The sequence below is a fragment of the Sorghum bicolor genome, chromosome 2 (assembly GCF_000003195.3).
Source record: "Sorghum bicolor cultivar BTx623 chromosome 2, Sorghum_bicolor_NCBIv3, whole genome shotgun sequence".
NCBI classification, from domain to species: domain Eukaryota; kingdom Viridiplantae; phylum Streptophyta; class Magnoliopsida; order Poales; family Poaceae; genus Sorghum; species Sorghum bicolor.
Genome location: NC_012871.2, coordinates 7,801,506 through 7,819,144, shown reverse-complemented (window position 1 = coordinate 7,819,144; position 17,639 = coordinate 7,801,506). Strand labels below are relative to the sequence as shown.

Below are 17,639 nucleotides of genomic sequence, written 5' to 3'. Positions count from 1 at the left end.
AAATTTAGTCAAAGTTTGAAAATTTAACTTAAAAGACAACTCTAAGAATCTATTTATCCAGAGACTCACCTTTTGCTTTCGGTACCAGTAGAACCTGTCATAATAAAAAAATAATTACTCCTATGTTATCATTGTTCCATCTAAAAACAATTATAGCTCAGTAATGAGGAGCCGTTGGGCTTATTTTATGGGAGCACACATGCCACATTTCACACTTGTGCACCTACCAATTAGTCCCACCCCCAGCATATCTTCCGTCGGTGCTCCGGACCGACAGTGAACTCTCACTGCCACGCGGGGCCCGCACGTCGCCAGCTCACCCTTCTTCCACCTCCCGCCTCACTGGCACACTCTCCCCGACATCGCCTCCCGCCAACTCGGCATTAAACTAATCCCCCTCCGAACCCAGCCCACCAGACGCACGCAGATTTTAACTAGAAATCCTCAAAATCGCCTCGCCCCGCTGCAATAATCTTTTGTCAATTCTTAATCCCATCGCGTCGAAAGCGACAGCGGAACCAACTCACGTTGCCGCGGCTTCCTCCATCGGTGCGGTGCGGTGCCCTGTCCTTTTCTTTCCTCCCTCCTCCCCTCCCCCTCGCATAGTTAAGCCCCCCGCTCCGCTCCGCCCCACTACTAGTACCAGCACTCTCGCAGCGGGAGATGCGGTGCTGATCCGTGCGCCCCCCCCCTGCTCGGATCTCGGGAGTGGTGCCGGCTCGTGTCGGCTCGGCTCTACCCAGGCTAGCTCCCTCGTCGGTTCTTGGCGAGCTCGCCTGCCATGGAGGGCGACGCGGACGGCGTGGTGAGTGGCGGGAGATCCCAGCCCAGCTGCATTCCGTTTCGTGTTTGGGGGTGGATCTTGAGAGAGAAAGACTGAATCTTGCAATCTGCTGTGTGTGTGCAGAAGTCGGGGAGGCGCGGGGGCGGGCAGGTGTGCCAGATCTGCGGCGACGGCGTGGGCACCACGGCGGAGGGGGACGTCTTCACCGCCTGCGACGTCTGCGGGTTCCCGGTGTGCCGCCCCTGCTACGAGTACGAGCGCAAGGACGGCACGCAGGCGTGCCCCCAGTGCAAGACCAAGTACAAGCGCCACAAGGGTAAATTTACAGTCCCTTCTCCACTCCATTTGTTTGATCTAGCTGTCTCTGAACCCGATTCTGGAGTGACTAGGAAAGTTTGGATCTTTTGATCAGGAGCAGCAGAAATGGTATTGTTTCTATTTCTGATGGATCTCATGGCAGCTCCGGTCAGAGAGGGCATATTAGTTCTGTCGCTATCACTGGATCCTATTTTAGCTTGTAGCATGACTTAGTCTTGTCTTTGTGTGAAGTCTGTTAAATTCTAGTTAAGGGGAAAAACAGTAAGTAGAGTTGTGTATGATGTGACACCCGGGACTTTTTTTGCTCAAGAATATCAAAAGATGATTGGTGGTTTTTGTTAAGCATTCTCTGAACTGTTTATTTATGATCCTTCAGGGAGCCCGGCGATCCGTGGGGAGGAAGGAGATGAAACTGATGCCGATGATGCTAGCGACTTCAACTACCCTGCATCTGGCAATGATGACCAGAAGCAGAAGATTGCTGACAGGATGCGCAGCTGGCGCATGAACGCTGGGGGCAGCGGGGATGTTGGCCGCCCCAAGTATGACAGTGGCGAGATCGGGCTTACCAAGTATGACAGTGGTGAGATCCCTCGAGGATACATCCCGTCAGTCACTAACAGCCAGGTTTGTGCCACTAGTATTATGACATTGTGGTAAAGTTTCTTTGGATATGCAATGACACTTATTTTCTGAATTGATCTGCAGATCTCGGGAGAAATCCCTGGTGCTTCCCCTGACCATCATATGATGTCCCCAACTGGGAACATTGGCAAGCGCGCTCCATTTCCCTATGTGAATCATTCACGTATGTTTATTTCTCGCCATGGTCTCTCATGTTTGAGAGTGCATCTGTTTGATATGAAGATCTAATGATTGTTGCTTGCTCCTTGACAGCAAATCCGTCAAGGGAATTCTCTGGTAGCATTGGGAATGTTGCCTGGAAAGAGAGGGTTGATGGCTGGAAAATGAAACAGGATAAGGGAACAATTCCCATGACGAATGGCACGAGCATTGCTCCCTCTGAGGGTCGGGGTGTTGGTGATATTGATGCATCAACTGATTATAACATGGAAGATGCCTTATTGTGAGTTCAAACACTCTCCTTCAGCTCGCTCATGTTTTACAGGATCATATGTTGTTTAGTTCTAATGTTTTCTTTAATTAGCATAGTTACATTCACAAAAAAAAGGGAAAAAGAGCTTGAATTATTTCCTCTGTGCAGCTGAATGTAAGAGTTGGAGGTTTGCCTTTATGTTCCCATATTAATGACCTGTTTACACTTTTATGGAAGGTGACACATCGTATTCTGTTATCAAGATTAGTTAAATGTATATAACTTCAACTAAAATGCAGAAACCTGTCATGCTTAAATCACTGTAACAGTGGGCAATTGTGTCAATCCTACTATTTATTGCTATGTTTTCTTCAACATATATTTGAACATTAATATTGTGCCATCTGAATTGCAGGAACGATGAAACTCGCCAGCCTCTATCTAGGAAAGTTCCACTTCCTTCCTCCAGGATAAATCCATACAGGATGGTCATTGTGCTACGATTGATTGTTCTAAGCATCTTCTTGCACTACCGTATCACAAATCCTGTGCGCAATGCATACCCATTATGGCTTCTGTCTGTTATATGTGAGATCTGGTTCGCTCTTTCCTGGATATTGGATCAGTTCCCAAAGTGGTTTCCAATCAACCGGGAGACTTACCTTGATAGGCTGGCATTAAGGTGATCTCTTTTCCAGTTCTCTAGTACGTCGTTCAAATACAAACTAAATTTGTTCATATCACTTATGTTTGTTACTGTTCCATTTACTCTAACAGGTATGACCGGGAAGGTGAACCATCTCAGTTGGCTGCTGTTGACATTTTCGTCAGTACAGTCGACCCAATGAAGGAGCCTCCTCTTGTTACTGCCAATACCGTGCTATCCATTCTTGCTGTGGATTACCCTGTGGATAAGGTCTCTTGCTATGTATCTGATGATGGAGCTGCAATGCTGACATTTGATGCACTAGCTGAGACTTCAGAGTTTGCTAGAAAATGGGTACCATTTGTTAAGAAGTACAACATTGAACCTAGAGCTCCTGAATGGTACTTCTGCCAGAAAATTGATTACTTGAAGGACAAAGTGCACCCTTCATTTGTTAAAGACCGCCGAGCCATGAAGGTCTGTCTTCTTTGTGAACATCTATATATTGATTTTTTAGTTGTAATCCAATACTGACGCATCTTAACAAAAAATCATGGCAGAGAGAATATGAAGAATTCAAAGTTAGGATAAATGGCCTTGTTGCTAAGGCACAGAAAGTTCCTGAGGAAGGATGGATCATGCAAGATGGCACACCATGGCCAGGAAACAATACCAGGGACCATCCTGGAATGATTCAGGTTAACATCTACAAAATGAAACTTCTGTTACTCAGTTGTCTGCTAATGTGGTTGATAATAGTTTTTCCCCTTTTTCTTTCTTGAAAAGAATTTGCTTTGCTAACTCCTCTTTCTGATCATACTCAGGTTTTCCTTGGTCACAGTGGTGGCCTTGACACTGAGGGCAATGAGCTACCCCGTTTGGTCTATGTTTCTCGTGAAAAGCGTCCTGGATTCCAGCATCACAAGAAAGCTGGTGCCATGAATGCTCTTGTAAGTAGTTATATATTACAAACAGTGCAAAAACTATCAACTTACTTCAATATGTTGGTTGTGATGGTGGATCTCTCTTTTTTACAGGTTCGTGTCTCAGCTGTGCTTACCAATGGACAATACATGTTGAATCTTGATTGTGATCACTACATCAACAACAGTAAGGCTCTCAGGGAAGCTATGTGCTTCCTTATGGATCCTAACCTCGGAAGGAGTGTCTGCTACGTTCAGTTTCCCCAGAGGTTTGATGGTATTGACAGGAATGATCGATATGCCAACAGGAACACCGTGTTTTTTGATGTAAGCCACAAGTTGTGTTTTAATATTCTCCATCAATGTTATGACTACTGGGTGCACGAATTCTAAAGTTTCTAATTCAATTTTTTGGGGCATTTCTGTTTACCACAGATTAACTTGAGAGGTCTTGATGGCATCCAAGGACCAGTTTATGTGGGAACTGGTTGTGTTTTCAACAGAACAGCTCTATATGGTTATGAGCCCCCAATTAAGCAAAAGAAGAAGGGTGGTTTCTTGTCATCACTATGTGGTGGCAGGAAGAAGACAAACAAATCAAAGAAGAAGGGCTCAGACAAGAAAAAGTCACAGAAGCATGTGGACAGTTCTGTGCCAGTATTCAATCTCGAAGATATAGAGGAGGGAGTTGAAGGTACACCTTTATGTTTTTAGATGTTCATGGTTAAGACTAATGTTTAGTTTCTGAAAAGTGTGTCCCTTTCTGGTTTTTTCTTGTATATTTGGGGGTTTCGAAACATGTACTCATGCTGTCATTTTTTATATGGCAGGCGCTGGATTTGATGATGAGAAATCACTTCTTATGTCTCAAATGAGCTTGGAGAAGAGATTTGGTCAATCTGCAGCTTTTGTTGCCTCCACTCTGATGGAATATGGTGGTGTTCCTCAGTCTGCAACTCCGGAATCTCTTCTGAAAGAAGCTATCCATGTTATAAGTTGTGGCTATGAGGACAAGACTGAATGGGGAACTGAGGTAACATGACAATCCTCACATAAATACTGTTTTGATTTGTCCTACGGAAACAATAGGGGGAAAGCCACAGATATACATTGGGAACTGGGGTAACGAGTAACCTTGAGCACAGAATCTGAATCTGTGCTAGACAGCCAGGAATGCAAAATTTTCTGGAATCCTGCTTGGCTTGGCCGATAACCAGAGCAAACTCTTCCTTCAATTCTTCAACAATAAGAATAAAATGGAGAAACCATTCAATGCAAAAGCATGGATGCAATAAATGTTTTCGAGGGGAGAAAAATCTGTTTCTACTCTTGCCTTTAGTTCAGAGCACAGTTCCTGTTCTATTATTGCAATTTGATAACCATTTGTTAGCAGTAACAAGTTTATTTCAAATTGCAGATTGGGTGGATCTATGGTTCTGTGACAGAAGATATTCTTACTGGATTCAAGATGCACGCACGAGGCTGGCGGTCGATTTACTGCATGCCTAAGCGGCCAGCTTTCAAGGGATCTGCTCCCATCAATCTTTCAGATCGTCTGAACCAAGTGCTCCGGTGGGCTCTTGGTTCTGTGGAAATTCTTTTCAGCCGGCATTGCCCCTTATGGTATGGCTATGGAGGACGCCTGAAGTTCTTGGAGAGATTTGCTTACATCAACACCACCATTTACCCGCTCACATCTATCCCACTTCTCATTTATTGTATTCTGCCTGCCATCTGTCTGCTCACTGGAAAATTCATCATTCCAGAGGTAAGCATGGGTTACATAAGAGTGTTCTTTCTTACAAGGAGCATTGAACAATGATACTGATGGAATCTATCTTGGAATGCAGATTAGCAACTTCGCTAGTATTTGGTTCATTTCTCTCTTTATTTCAATTTTTGCCACTGGTATCCTCGAGATGAGGTGGAGTGGTGTTGGAATTGACGAGTGGTGGAGGAATGAACAATTCTGGGTCATTGGAGGTATCTCTGCCCACCTTTTCGCCGTCTTCCAGGGTCTCCTCAAGGTGCTTGCCGGTATCGACACCAACTTCACTGTCACCTCAAAGGCCTCAGATGAAGACGGTGACTTTGCGGAGCTGTACATGTTCAAGTGGACAACGCTTCTGATCCCACCAACGACCATTCTGATCATCAACCTGGTTGGTGTTGTTGCTGGTATCTCCTACGCGATCAACAGCGGTTACCAATCATGGGGCCCGCTCTTTGGCAAGCTCTTCTTCGCCTTCTGGGTGATTGTGCACTTGTACCCATTCCTCAAAGGTCTCATGGGTCGGCAAAACCGCACCCCGACCATCGTGGTTGTCTGGGCAATCCTGTTGGCATCAATCTTCTCCTTGCTGTGGGTTCGCATAGACCCGTTCACCACCCGTGTCACTGGCCCAGATACTCAAACATGTGGCATCAACTGCTAGGAAAGTGGAAGGTTTGTAGAAACAGAGAAATACCACGACCCGTGTTTTTGAGAATACGGATGTGCCACTGCCACCAATTGTCTGTTAAGTTATAAGCAGGTGGCGTCATTTACAGCTACGTACAGACCAGGGGATATTGTTTATCACAAAGTTACTTGTGTTGATATGCATTCTTTTGTTGATATAAGTTATACTACTTTGTGGAGAGTGTCTGACAGACGAGTTTTGTAATGTTATGAAGAACAAAGAAATAAGTTAGTTTGCATTTTTTTCAATTTCTAAATGTTCTCGTCTCCGGGCAGTATTTAATTCGTGCATTTTAGATTGAACATTCTTTATTTACATAATCGGTCTGGTGTTCAAGATTCAACCTAATTGGCTGATGCGCAGAGTAAAAATGTTTGTAATCCAGCAAGTATTAATGTGCTGCTGGAAAAGATCAAAGCATGGCATGTGTACTGTACAGTAATGAAACATTAACTGCAAGCTACACATTGACATTAAACTTGGGTCAGGACCATTGATTTCCTTAAACAATTGTCTTCTACCTAATAAAATGAATGATATATAAACATTTGGCTTGCCATGAAACTGTTGTGTCTTCTACCTAATGATGATAAACATTTCGCATGCGCATTGAAGTCACGGCAATAATTTTTAGTTATTTGCATGAGGTCTACCTCTGCATTAACAAAACATAAAAATAATGGACATGGAAATCTTGGGGTGGTAGGAAACATGTTTTTTTAGTAATTTGCATAAGGTCTACCTCTGTGTTAACGAAACATAAAAACAATGCACATGGAAATCTTGGGGCGGTAGGAAACATGTTTTTTTAGGAACAACGGTGATATGTCGTGGCACGCTCCATCATGAAACATTAACTTTATTGATTAGGGTTGAACATCACATTAACTAGTTGAGCATTGCAAATGGACATCACCTGAATCTGATTGGTGTGTTTGTGCACTTCTGGTTTCGCCTAGCTAAATAGACTAACATACCACCTATATCAGATCGGTGTGTTTGTACACTTTTGGTTTCGCCCAGCTGATTAGCCTATCATTTTCACCAAAACTAATAAACATCATAGGTTTCCTCCTACTTTTCACTTCCCCTCTTTAATTTGCTTTGTGCTGCATATGAACAGTCTCTAAAACCAGTTAAGGCATTCCTTCTATTTGTGCGGAAACTGCTAATATGTTTGCCATCTTCCACGGAAAATGAAGTTTTATAATGTGTTTGAAATAGGTTCCATAAGTAACAACAATTCTTGATGTCATGCAACAAGTATTTCGGTAAAAATATGCAAACCAAATTGTTACTCATGCAAATAATGTTACGCAGAGAGTAGGAAGAGTTCACATAATGTGCGTTCATATGAGCATGCATCAATTATCTACTATGAACTTTTTGTTCACAATTTGGGGTGATATCTAGAACCACTGCTGCAACCAATTTTGTCCAAAGTTCATGAACCGATGGACAGTAGTAGGCGGATGGGATGTTTGCTCTTTGTGTTTATAGAAGAGAAGTGTTCCACTTCTTTTGAATCAACTGAAGAATTTGCGCATCTAAATATTGGTGTTCATGTACCACAATACCACCTTTGGGAATGTGAATGTAACAAAAATCAAGCATCGTCACTCCGTCTCTCCGGTCAATCCTATCACCGCGTCACCACTTCACAACTCAGTTCCTCATCGATGTTTTCTTCATTGTTCTCTTTATCAGCCTCTCATAGCCATAGATGTCTGGTCATGACCCTTGTAAATATATTTAACAGGTACTTGATAGTCTTGATGCTCCTAAATGCCTCAACATTGATGTGGTAGTTGAATAAACATAGGAGATATGAGTTCTATGGCATTGACCCATCTATTGCCAAGCTCATCTTTGCGAACCTTTTCTTTTTGCCAATCTTCATGCTATCTTTAAACTGAGTATGAATCCTTTCCATGTATTGTGACCTCGCTGAAAGGTTGCGAGTAACGGTTCTTGCATGAATCATGACCCTTTTGTGCACGGACAATTGCGATTAAGAGCTTCACATGACCCATGCATCATGTGCTAGGCAACCATCTTGTACAAGTCTGGATACTTCTTTGCCAAGTGTCTTTTCTCATGGAGGCTGACAAGACGGTTGATAGTACTCAAGGTTACACCAGTGAGTGTTTTTGGGGTGAAGGCGTCCCCCAAGAACCGCAATTAACTCTTATGGTGCAAGCACTACATGAGTGAACAATAAATGTTGTGATATGCGTGATAGTTGGATTGGGTTAGAATGTACCCATAATATTGTTGAATACTTTCCCTCAGTACCAATTGTAAAATTTTTAATGTGTTTAAGCACAATGCCTGTGCCCGGTGATTCTTGATGGGTGTTCCTAAGTGCGTGCTCAGTATACAACTTGGTCCTGCAATTTAGCTGAACTAGTGAAGTTCATGGATGGTGACTCTAGGGATCCTGCAACTGTCCAGTTGGTGCCGTGTTGGTCGAGAGGATGACACGTGGTACCAGCCAGACAGCCAAGGTGGAATCCTCGCATGGGGAATGACATAGTAGCCTAGGCAGCTAGACATTGGTGGTGGAGGCCTTGTGGGTGCCTAGGACTCCCTTCTACGCTCCCCACAGATGCGACTAATGCATGGGTGTCAGGGACATTCGTTGTTGTTGAGCAGGTGGGGGATGTTTGGCACGAGCACTAGATCAACTTGGCTGGCGATGGCACCACCTCTAAGGAGGCAACAGGTGACAGCTATCTCACATTGTGCTAGCTCCAAGCTCCACGGACTCGCGTTCCTCTCCAAAGCAGGGAAAGGCCACCATCATTGAGCCCAGAACACTGGGTTAGGGCATTAGGCAAGCTGGAGAGAGGATGGGAAGAAAGGGGATTGTAGGCAATACCGAAATACAATTAACTGTATGTGAGCTCAAGATAATCAAATATGAATGAAGTGCATGGGCTTAGTTATATAGAAAATTGTAAGGACAAGTTTACAAATAGGTGAATAGTGTACTGGCGCCATGATATTTATACTGGCATGATTCCAAGTAACCCATTATCTTTTGGGATCATCAACATTTTAACCAATGATAATTCCTATCAGCCTATGACATAAGATAACACTGCACAATTGATAAAATCTTCTATAGATCACCCCCGGAAAAATCAAATACGTATATTGTTTTACATAACAGGAGGGGTTGCTTCGTGGATAGATATATTAATAAAAGGAGATATTACAACTGGGAAAAGAGAAGCAAATATATTACATACTTACAATACATTCAGAGAAACATGATAGTGTGGTGATTAATATGAACTAACACCACTTAATTATTGAGTAAAAATATATTTATCTCTGATAGCATACATCTCTGCAGCAGCATCATTCGTTGACAATCGCTCCGTGGGCAATTGCTTTGAACAAAGGACACCAAGCTGAATGACAGCCGACAAACATTCCCTGATTCTTGTTATATGTCTTGTATCATTGCTGTTGTTTACTCCATCATGCAGCCAGATGTTAGAATCTGCTATCTCCATAACCTTGTGAGGAAGAGCTGCCTTGGCATAATAATGCAAGCTCATCCCATCTCTAAACATATCATTTGTCGGGCTCTTCCCTGTGAACATCTCGATCAAAGTGATGCCAAGACTAAACACATCTCCAGAAGTTGACACTGTAAGCCCTTCTCCATATTCTACAATGGAATGAAATATGAGTCAAAGACTACTTGATGTGAATCTTACTATTAGTAATTGGATAATCCTATTGCAGCCTCCGCACTAGTGCTCACAAGAGAAGCCATAACTAAAAAGAAATCCGAGATGTTCTCACAAAAATAAAAGGCACGGCCATCAATTCAGTATACTATAGTTATCAATGGTGATAATATGCATCTGGTATATTGTGCTTTCTAAAAATTGCACACCACGGCCACTATAAAAACATTGTTAAATGGCCTTTTCTATCTTGTATATTTAAATTACCAACATATGACATTGCGAAAACTAACTCAAAATAACCCCTCATCTTCATCTAAATTATCCATAATGACATCATGAAAAATAATATATAGTAACAATTAAAATATGCTTCTGAATTACCCAGTTGTACTGTTATTATAAATATTTTAAAGTAATCTTGAGTCTGAATCTAATAGCATGCATCTATTGTTTTTTTAAAAAACTATAAAAAATGTAACCGTATATATTTTCCAAGTTATCCACTTATTGTATAAATGCATGATGTGTGTCACTATGCAAATGATGTGTACATGTTTGAGGGAAGCATTGAATCTACCAGTTTCAAACTAAACACAAACATATGAGCAAATGGGAAAGAGCAAAGATATTTCTGACTTATTTTTTTTAACAACTATTAACCCACGCGATCATATATTGATTAGCTAATAGGGATACATGCCATTATTTGAAGCATGAAACAAAATAACTTGAGTTACCTGGAGCAATATATCCAATGGAACCTCTTATTCCTATGGTGCTACTGGAATTCACAGGATGTTTGCTTGTTTCTTCATCTAGAACTCTAGCAATGCCAAAATCTCCAACACGAGCTCTCATGTCCTGATTGAGAAGAATGTTACTTGGCTTGAGATCACAATGGATGATTGATGGCTGGCAACCGTTGTGAAGATAGTCCAAAGCATCCACAATGTCCACAACGATATTCAACCTCTGTGACAGACTGAGTGCTTCTTGTCCATTTTGGCCTTCTAAATTTGAGTGGATCCATCTATCTAAGCTGCCATTAGCCATGAACTCAAAGACTAGTGCTCTGAAGTCTTGACCCTGGTGGTTGATGCTAGAACAACATGTAATGATCTTGAGAAGGCATCGATGTCTCACTCTTCTTAGTGCCTCACATTCAGCTTGGAAGCTTTTGTAGGACCCTGATTGCTGGACATTAAACACCTTAACGGCGACAACAATGGCTTGATTTTCTAGTGTGCCCTTGTATACTGTACCATATCTTCCCTTTCCAAGCACATTTGCTTCTGAAAATCCATCTGTTCCATTCAGTATATCGTTGTATGGAAATATTGGAAGCTCTATCTCTGCAAATTGTGGTAGCAAATCTTTCTTCGGTACTGTCTTGGACTTTCTGTGGTGATATCCAGCCCAGACAAGAAAAAGTAAGATGAGACTTCCTCCTGTTGGGATTGCTATTCTGAGAAACTTGGGTACACCTTTCCTACTCTTTCTTGCATAAGAGCTTGGGCATTTTTGCAGATGGAGCTGTGGTATGCCCCCGCATAACGCATTGTTACCAACAATTGATAGTCCAGTCAGATTTTTGAAAACTCCTTCTTTTGGTATTTCACCTTGCAAATTGTTGTAGGACAGATCCAGGCGTAGCAATGATGTGGAATTACCTAAAAGCTCTGGTATTGGTCCAGATAAATTGTTATGGGCAAGATACAACTCCTGTAGGTTGGTAAGGGTAGCTAGGTCGCTAGGGATGCTTCCATCCAGTTTGTTGTCCGTCAAATCAAGTACAGTCAAGCCTGCCATGTTCTTGAGCGTAGCAGGTATGCTTCCTTGGAATGAATTGCCATCCATTAAGAGGATTTCCATGACCCTGCAGTTGCCAAAAGTATCAGGTATCTCACCTGACAATTTGTTTCCTGACAGGTTGAGCTGTCCGAGATGTACCAAACTACCGACTTCTAATGGAACTAGTCCCTCCAACATGTTGTTGGACAGGTCGAGAAACCTTGAGATCGATGGCAACTCCAGAATTTCGTTTGGAATCAATCCAGTAAGCTTGTTGTTTGACAGATCTAGTGCTAAAAGTTTGCTCAAGTTTCCAATGCTTGGTGGAATTGGCCCCTCAAAGCTGTTGTTGGCTAGATAAAGTTGAAGTAGACTAGAAAGGTTTCCGATGGAGGATGGTAGATGTCCTGAGAGGTAGTTTGAAATGAGTCCTAGATGCTGCAGTCGTGTAAGCTTCCCGATGCTTTTAGGAATGACCCCAGTGAAAAAGTTTTTGCCAAAAGCAAGCATCTCAAGACCTGCCAAATTTCCAATATCTGATGGCATCACACCGGATATGTTGTTGTTTTGAATCTGCAGCCACTGGAGATTAGTAGACAGATTAGCCAACGAGTCTGGTAGTTTTCCTGCAAACCTGTTCCCTGAAAAGGACAGTTGCTGTAATCTGCTACAATTCGCCAAAGAACCAATAAATTTCCACTCTTCCTCGTTGTTTGCTTCTAAGATGTTGTAATCCAGAGAAAGCACTTCAAGTTGTTGCAATCTTCCCAATTCAGCAGGAACAACTCCACTAAAATTATTAAGTTCCAAGGCAAGAAACCAGAGCCTGGAGAGATTGGTTAGCGACGGCGGAAGAGCTCCAGTAAATTGGTTTTCTCCAATCCCAAGCTGTTGGATGCTCGGAAGGCTTTTCACCATGTCAGATGGTAGACTGCCATGGAGCAGGTTGCCAGCCGCAAAAAAGTAATAAAGAGATGATAGGTTGAACAGGGAAGGAGGGAGCAACCCGGAGAGATTATTAAGGGAGAGCTGAAGCAAACGGAGATACGGATTGTTCCCGATGCCTGCAGGGATTGATCCCTCAAGATAGTTGACTGGCAAGGACAAGTAGGTCAGCCGGGAAAGGTTGCCAAGAGACGACGGGATGACTCCTGTAATGCTGTTGTTGTCCAGTGCTAGAACCGAGAGCGCCTGCAGGTTTCCAATCTCTGATGGGATGCTTCCCTGCAGGCCTTTGTTGTCTTGGATGATAATCTCACGGAGGCTGATGCAGCGGCTGATGTTACTCGGGATGACACCGGTGAGCATGTTTTCACGCAGGTGAAGGCGTTGGAGGCGCCTGAGGGAGCCGATGCTGCCAGGGATCTCACCCTGAAGGCTGTTGTAGCTCAGGTCGAGTAAGCGCAGGAAGGTGAGGTTGCCTATAGCGGCGGAGATGGTGCCGGTGAGCCCCTGAGAAGTGAGGTTCAGGGCTACCACCCTCCACCGGTGCCTCCTGCCGCAGGTGACGCCCTCCCAGCTGCAGTAGCTGGTGCTCTGGTTCCACGAGGCCAGCGCACCAGAGTCGCCGGAGATCTTGGCCTTGAAAGCCACAAGAGCTGTCTCGTCGTCGCCATGGCCTAACGAATACAAGGCGGCTGCTGCTGCACTGGTTGTCGCTGCGGTGGAGATCAGCAGCAGCAGGAGCAGCTGCAGAAGAAGCCTGCAGGCTCTTAGTCTTATGGCCGGCGGCGGCAATGGTTTTCGGTTTCTTGTTGCGTGGTGGCGCAGAGCTTGGTTTCTTTGCATGATTTCGCTCACGTTCCGTGGTTCTGATCCTACGCCGTAGTGGCTAATCATTCTGTATAATACTATGCGTGCTGTGCCTGTTGTGTCGTAAATGTTTGCACTTTGCGATTAGTTTGACTAGATGACGTGGAGTTGTTCTATGCTTCTATTGATTTATAATATACTTTTTTTCAAAGTGCAGAAGTTTTTTTATAAATAAAACGTAGTTCCATAGTTCAATTTGCATATTAAAGACATTATTGTTTTTTTCAGGGTGACGTACATAACTGAATAGATTTACATACGGTGCGAACACCATAACATCTGCGTACTTTTGTCTTTAGATTAGAGTTAAGATTCTCGTTCAGTAGCCTTTTTAGCTTCACGATGACATTAAAATGAATTCAATACCACTCAGCCAAGCTCATCTCTTAGGTGAAGAATTGTAGGCGAAGAACGAGTAGGAAGGGAATGACATGTGGGCCCATGCGTAAGCTAGTGGAAGGAGGGAGAGGGGCGGCAGGGACACTTTGGACCATACAAAAGTACAAAGATGATCTTAGGCCCTCCACAACGTGCGCTTGAGTTGTTCTCAAAAGAAGAAAGAGAAGACTCTGGCATCGCTCGCAACCAACTCTAGAAAAACAGAGAGTGACACAACTACTTAATACGGTGCCATGTTCTTTAAAAAAAGTTATTTTATTGCTCCGGCTCCCCACCTAGGATGACTGCCCATCACCGTGGTGCTCATCAATGACGAGCAAATTATTTTGGGTGGGTCCCAAAATGAGTCAGATGGCGTCGGTGCTCGATAATTAGAACATTGCAGTACCTTGGGCTTCGATGTCCATCCCTATATGTGGGGCCCAATATTTTCCTTTAAGCAAATTGTGGAAGGCCAAAAGACACTGTGAGCATACAAAATGACATATTTTAAGTTTAGGATAGCCGTCCACATTGAGGTGGGCAATGGCTCGAGCACTCTCTTTGGGACTGATCGTTGGATCAATGGGCACTCAGTTGGCCACTTGCGCCCTGCTTACTTGCCACGGTGCCTAGCTACCAGACTTTGCCGTCGCACGATTCATTCGGCCTTGATCAACCGCGTGTGGGCAAGTGACATCATAGGGGCTCGTGTTCTTTGGCCCCATCAAAGGTTAAATTTTTCTTCTGGTTGGCTGTGCATGAGAGATGCTGGATGGCAAGCCGAAGGAAGAAACAGGGACTCCAAGACTACGACCTGTGCGCTTTGTGCTATCAAGCTCCGAGTGGTCTGCGTCTTCACAATAGGTTGGCTGTTGCCTTGTCTTTGCCGCAGCCAGCTTTTGCTGAGCTAGTGGCCGTTGATCATTGATCAATGGCTGGGCGTCAGGAAGCTCATCCACAAGGACCTACGAAGGGGCTCGGATGCCCTCTTGGTCTCTTGGATAATCTGGAAAATCTTCGACAGATTTGCCACCATGCTTGGGTTCTCTTGGATAATATGGAAAGCCCCTCTTGGCTTGGGTTCTGCCAAAGATCAGAGAGGAGGCGGACTTGTGGGTTGCAGCGGGCTTCAGAAGAATTGCGCCTCTCACTGCTGTCTGGTCGCTAAGCAGTTTCTTGTAATAGCTCTTTTCAGTTCTTCCAGTTTTTTAGCTTCTCTTTTTTTAAACCTTTTTGTGTAGCAAGCCGTCTCTTGCATTTGTTAACTGTTTGCTACCCTTTTAATGAAATACGGGCTCGTGTCACGAAAAAAAAAAATTAATGGCACCAACCCTAAGTAGTAGGGTTTCTCAGGAACACCAAACATATAATTGCATGGTTCTAATTAACCCTAGGTACTTTTATGTACAAGAGTGCGAACATTATATGCTGCATTATTTTATCTTGTAGTAGGGGTATGTCACGTGAGGCGGCTGTATGTCGATGGTCTGATCAGGACAACAAAATACGTGCTGGGATAAAACTGACAACTTGAGACCCTTACCATTTTAGCTTAAAGCTGTAGTTAAGTGGTCGATATCATTTTGAATTCACTTTTTAAATATTGTAATATATATATTTGAGACCCTAAACGAGATCAAATGAAAAAAGTTTGAATTGAAAGTTTTATATCTATTTGACCAAGTGGTTGCTTAAAAGTTACTTGCGATCAAGTGGCTGATATTCTTTTAAATCGACTTTAGAAATATTTTAGTACATATTTGCATTGAGACCCTAAATGAATCCAAATGAAAGGTTTTAGATATATTTGGCCAAGTGGTTGATACAAGGCTTTTATATACACTTTAATAGATATTGTAATATATATTTGAGACCCTAAATACATTCAAACAAAAAAGTTTTAGATATCTTCTGGCTACAATTTTGGTTCCGGTCTTTTCTCTATCTGAGACCATTTGAATAAAAGAATGAATTTTAAATTAGAAAACTTAAAACATAATTTCTGGGCACCTTTAAAATGAAAAGATCAGCAACTACAAAGTTGCAGGGCATGTTTGAATTGAAGCCTGGCACACATTGCCTGGCCAGACAAAGCAATCCTGGCTCTAAGCATCCAAGTAGGATTCCTTGGAGTCATGCCTGAGCCAGGCAGGTTTTTGAAGCATCAAACCAATCAAGCCCGTAGTCTCTTCGGCTAACAATGACATGGTAAAAAAGATGGACACATCATTTTATATTTGAATACTAACACAATGACAAATTAACGTCCGAGCACTTCCATATATAAACGACGTACGCATAAAGCCAATCGTCTGACAGTTCTTGGTGCTCAAAATTTCGCCGGTGGAGCCCGGCCATCCATTGTCCTCAAAGCACAAAGCCGGCCATTAGCTAGTTTTTTAGTTAGCAACAAATGTGCATGATCAGTAGTGCATGGTACCTAATTAGTGTTTGGTCAAGCCGGCCAAGGATACCAGATTGTCCGTTCCGTTAATGAAAGGCTGACCTTTGTCGTCTCTCTCTTGGATGGTCTAAGAGCACTCTCGGTGCAGATACTAGTACCATGGTTAAAATAGTCTAAGAGGTGTTGCTTGTTTTGAGAATTATGAGTTTGTCATACAAATTTTAATGACTGACTATATTAATCATGCTTATGCTAATATATATATATATATATATATATATATATATATATATATATATATATATATATATATATATATATATATATATATATATATATATATAGCCCATTTTAACGTATATACAAATCCAATAAAAAGGGAGAAGTGAGAAAACGATGGCTATTTTATTGTGAGGATAAACAATTCTACTGTTTTGTCAATCTAAGCACTCGAGAAATTGGGTTTATCAGCCAAATCTGCCTGCCATTCAACAGTATTTTTTTTCTTATAATAAATCAGCCAAGAGTACTTTATGCGATGGTGTATCAGCCAAACGAACAAGGTAGCCTCTAGAAATAATTTTTATAAAGTTCATAAAAAATAGAAAATGATTCAAACGAACATATTTTTTTCTCAAACACATCTAAGTCACAAGTCATGCGGCTTTCCATGTGTGGCAAATAGATCTCCTTTTGCAAAGTGTGCAAGATAGATCACCTTAAATTACATTGTACTCCCTCCATCTTAAAATATATAAGGGGTCTAGAGTTCAAAATTTGTACCAAAATACAAAGTATTATGGGTTCCCCTCTATCATCTGCCTTTTTTAAGGAAATATTGAGATTCATTTTACAAACATGGTGGATATGTGCCCATGTGTGAGGATGATGAGAGATTAATTGTCAAGAGGTGATTGAGCTTTGGTTTAGTGTGTTGAGGCTAACCATTGCATGAGTTAGTGTTGTGCAACTGGTCTCATATTTTGTATTGAGCGTTGAGACGGTCAACGGTAATGGCGAAGATCGAGCAAGTTTATGCTGACAGACTGGGAGCGGTGAAGGATGGTTGCGGAGGCTTAGACCAATGGACCGACTAGAGGATGGACCGCGCACGGCTAACAATTGGTGCTGTCGACAAGCAAGTGTACATGTGGGAGACGATGTAGACAGTATTGACCAAGTCAAGACAAGGGTTGACCACGTCAAAGCGAGTGCGTGATGCCTTGGTGATCAGGCGGTCAAGGACGATCACTGGCACACGTTAAGAACATGGACATGGTATAGTAGATGCGTGACTGCAGCTAGGTTTAGCAATTATGGCCTCAAAATCGTGAGCGTCAGGTTTCCGGGCCTC

General features: G+C 42.8%; 2 protein-coding genes across 2 annotated transcripts; one reads left to right on the top strand and one right to left on the bottom strand.

Annotated features, from left to right (window-relative positions):
* LOC8069092 (probable cellulose synthase A catalytic subunit 8 [UDP-forming]) lies at nucleotides 364–6,446 on the top strand. The gene is made up of 14 exons (XM_021452948.1): nucleotides 364–805; nucleotides 908–1,100; nucleotides 1,479–1,729; nucleotides 1,811–1,910; nucleotides 2,000–2,189; nucleotides 2,575–2,841; nucleotides 2,937–3,282; nucleotides 3,366–3,503; nucleotides 3,630–3,755; nucleotides 3,843–4,055; nucleotides 4,164–4,422; nucleotides 4,559–4,761; nucleotides 5,146–5,496; nucleotides 5,579–6,446. Exons 1-14 carry the CDS (start codon nucleotides 782–784, stop codon nucleotides 6,161–6,163), a joined length of 3,246 nt encoding a protein of 1,081 aa, XP_021308623.1. The 5' UTR covers nucleotides 364–781; the 3' UTR covers nucleotides 6,164–6,446.
* Nucleotides 9,505–13,527, bottom strand: LOC8069091 (probable LRR receptor-like serine/threonine-protein kinase At3g47570). The gene is made up of 2 exons (XM_021453350.1): nucleotides 10,635–13,527; nucleotides 9,505–9,872 (listed from the first exon to the last, which is right to left on the bottom strand). Exons 1-2 carry the CDS (start codon nucleotides 13,525–13,527, stop codon nucleotides 9,505–9,507), a joined length of 3,261 nt encoding a protein of 1,086 aa, XP_021309025.1.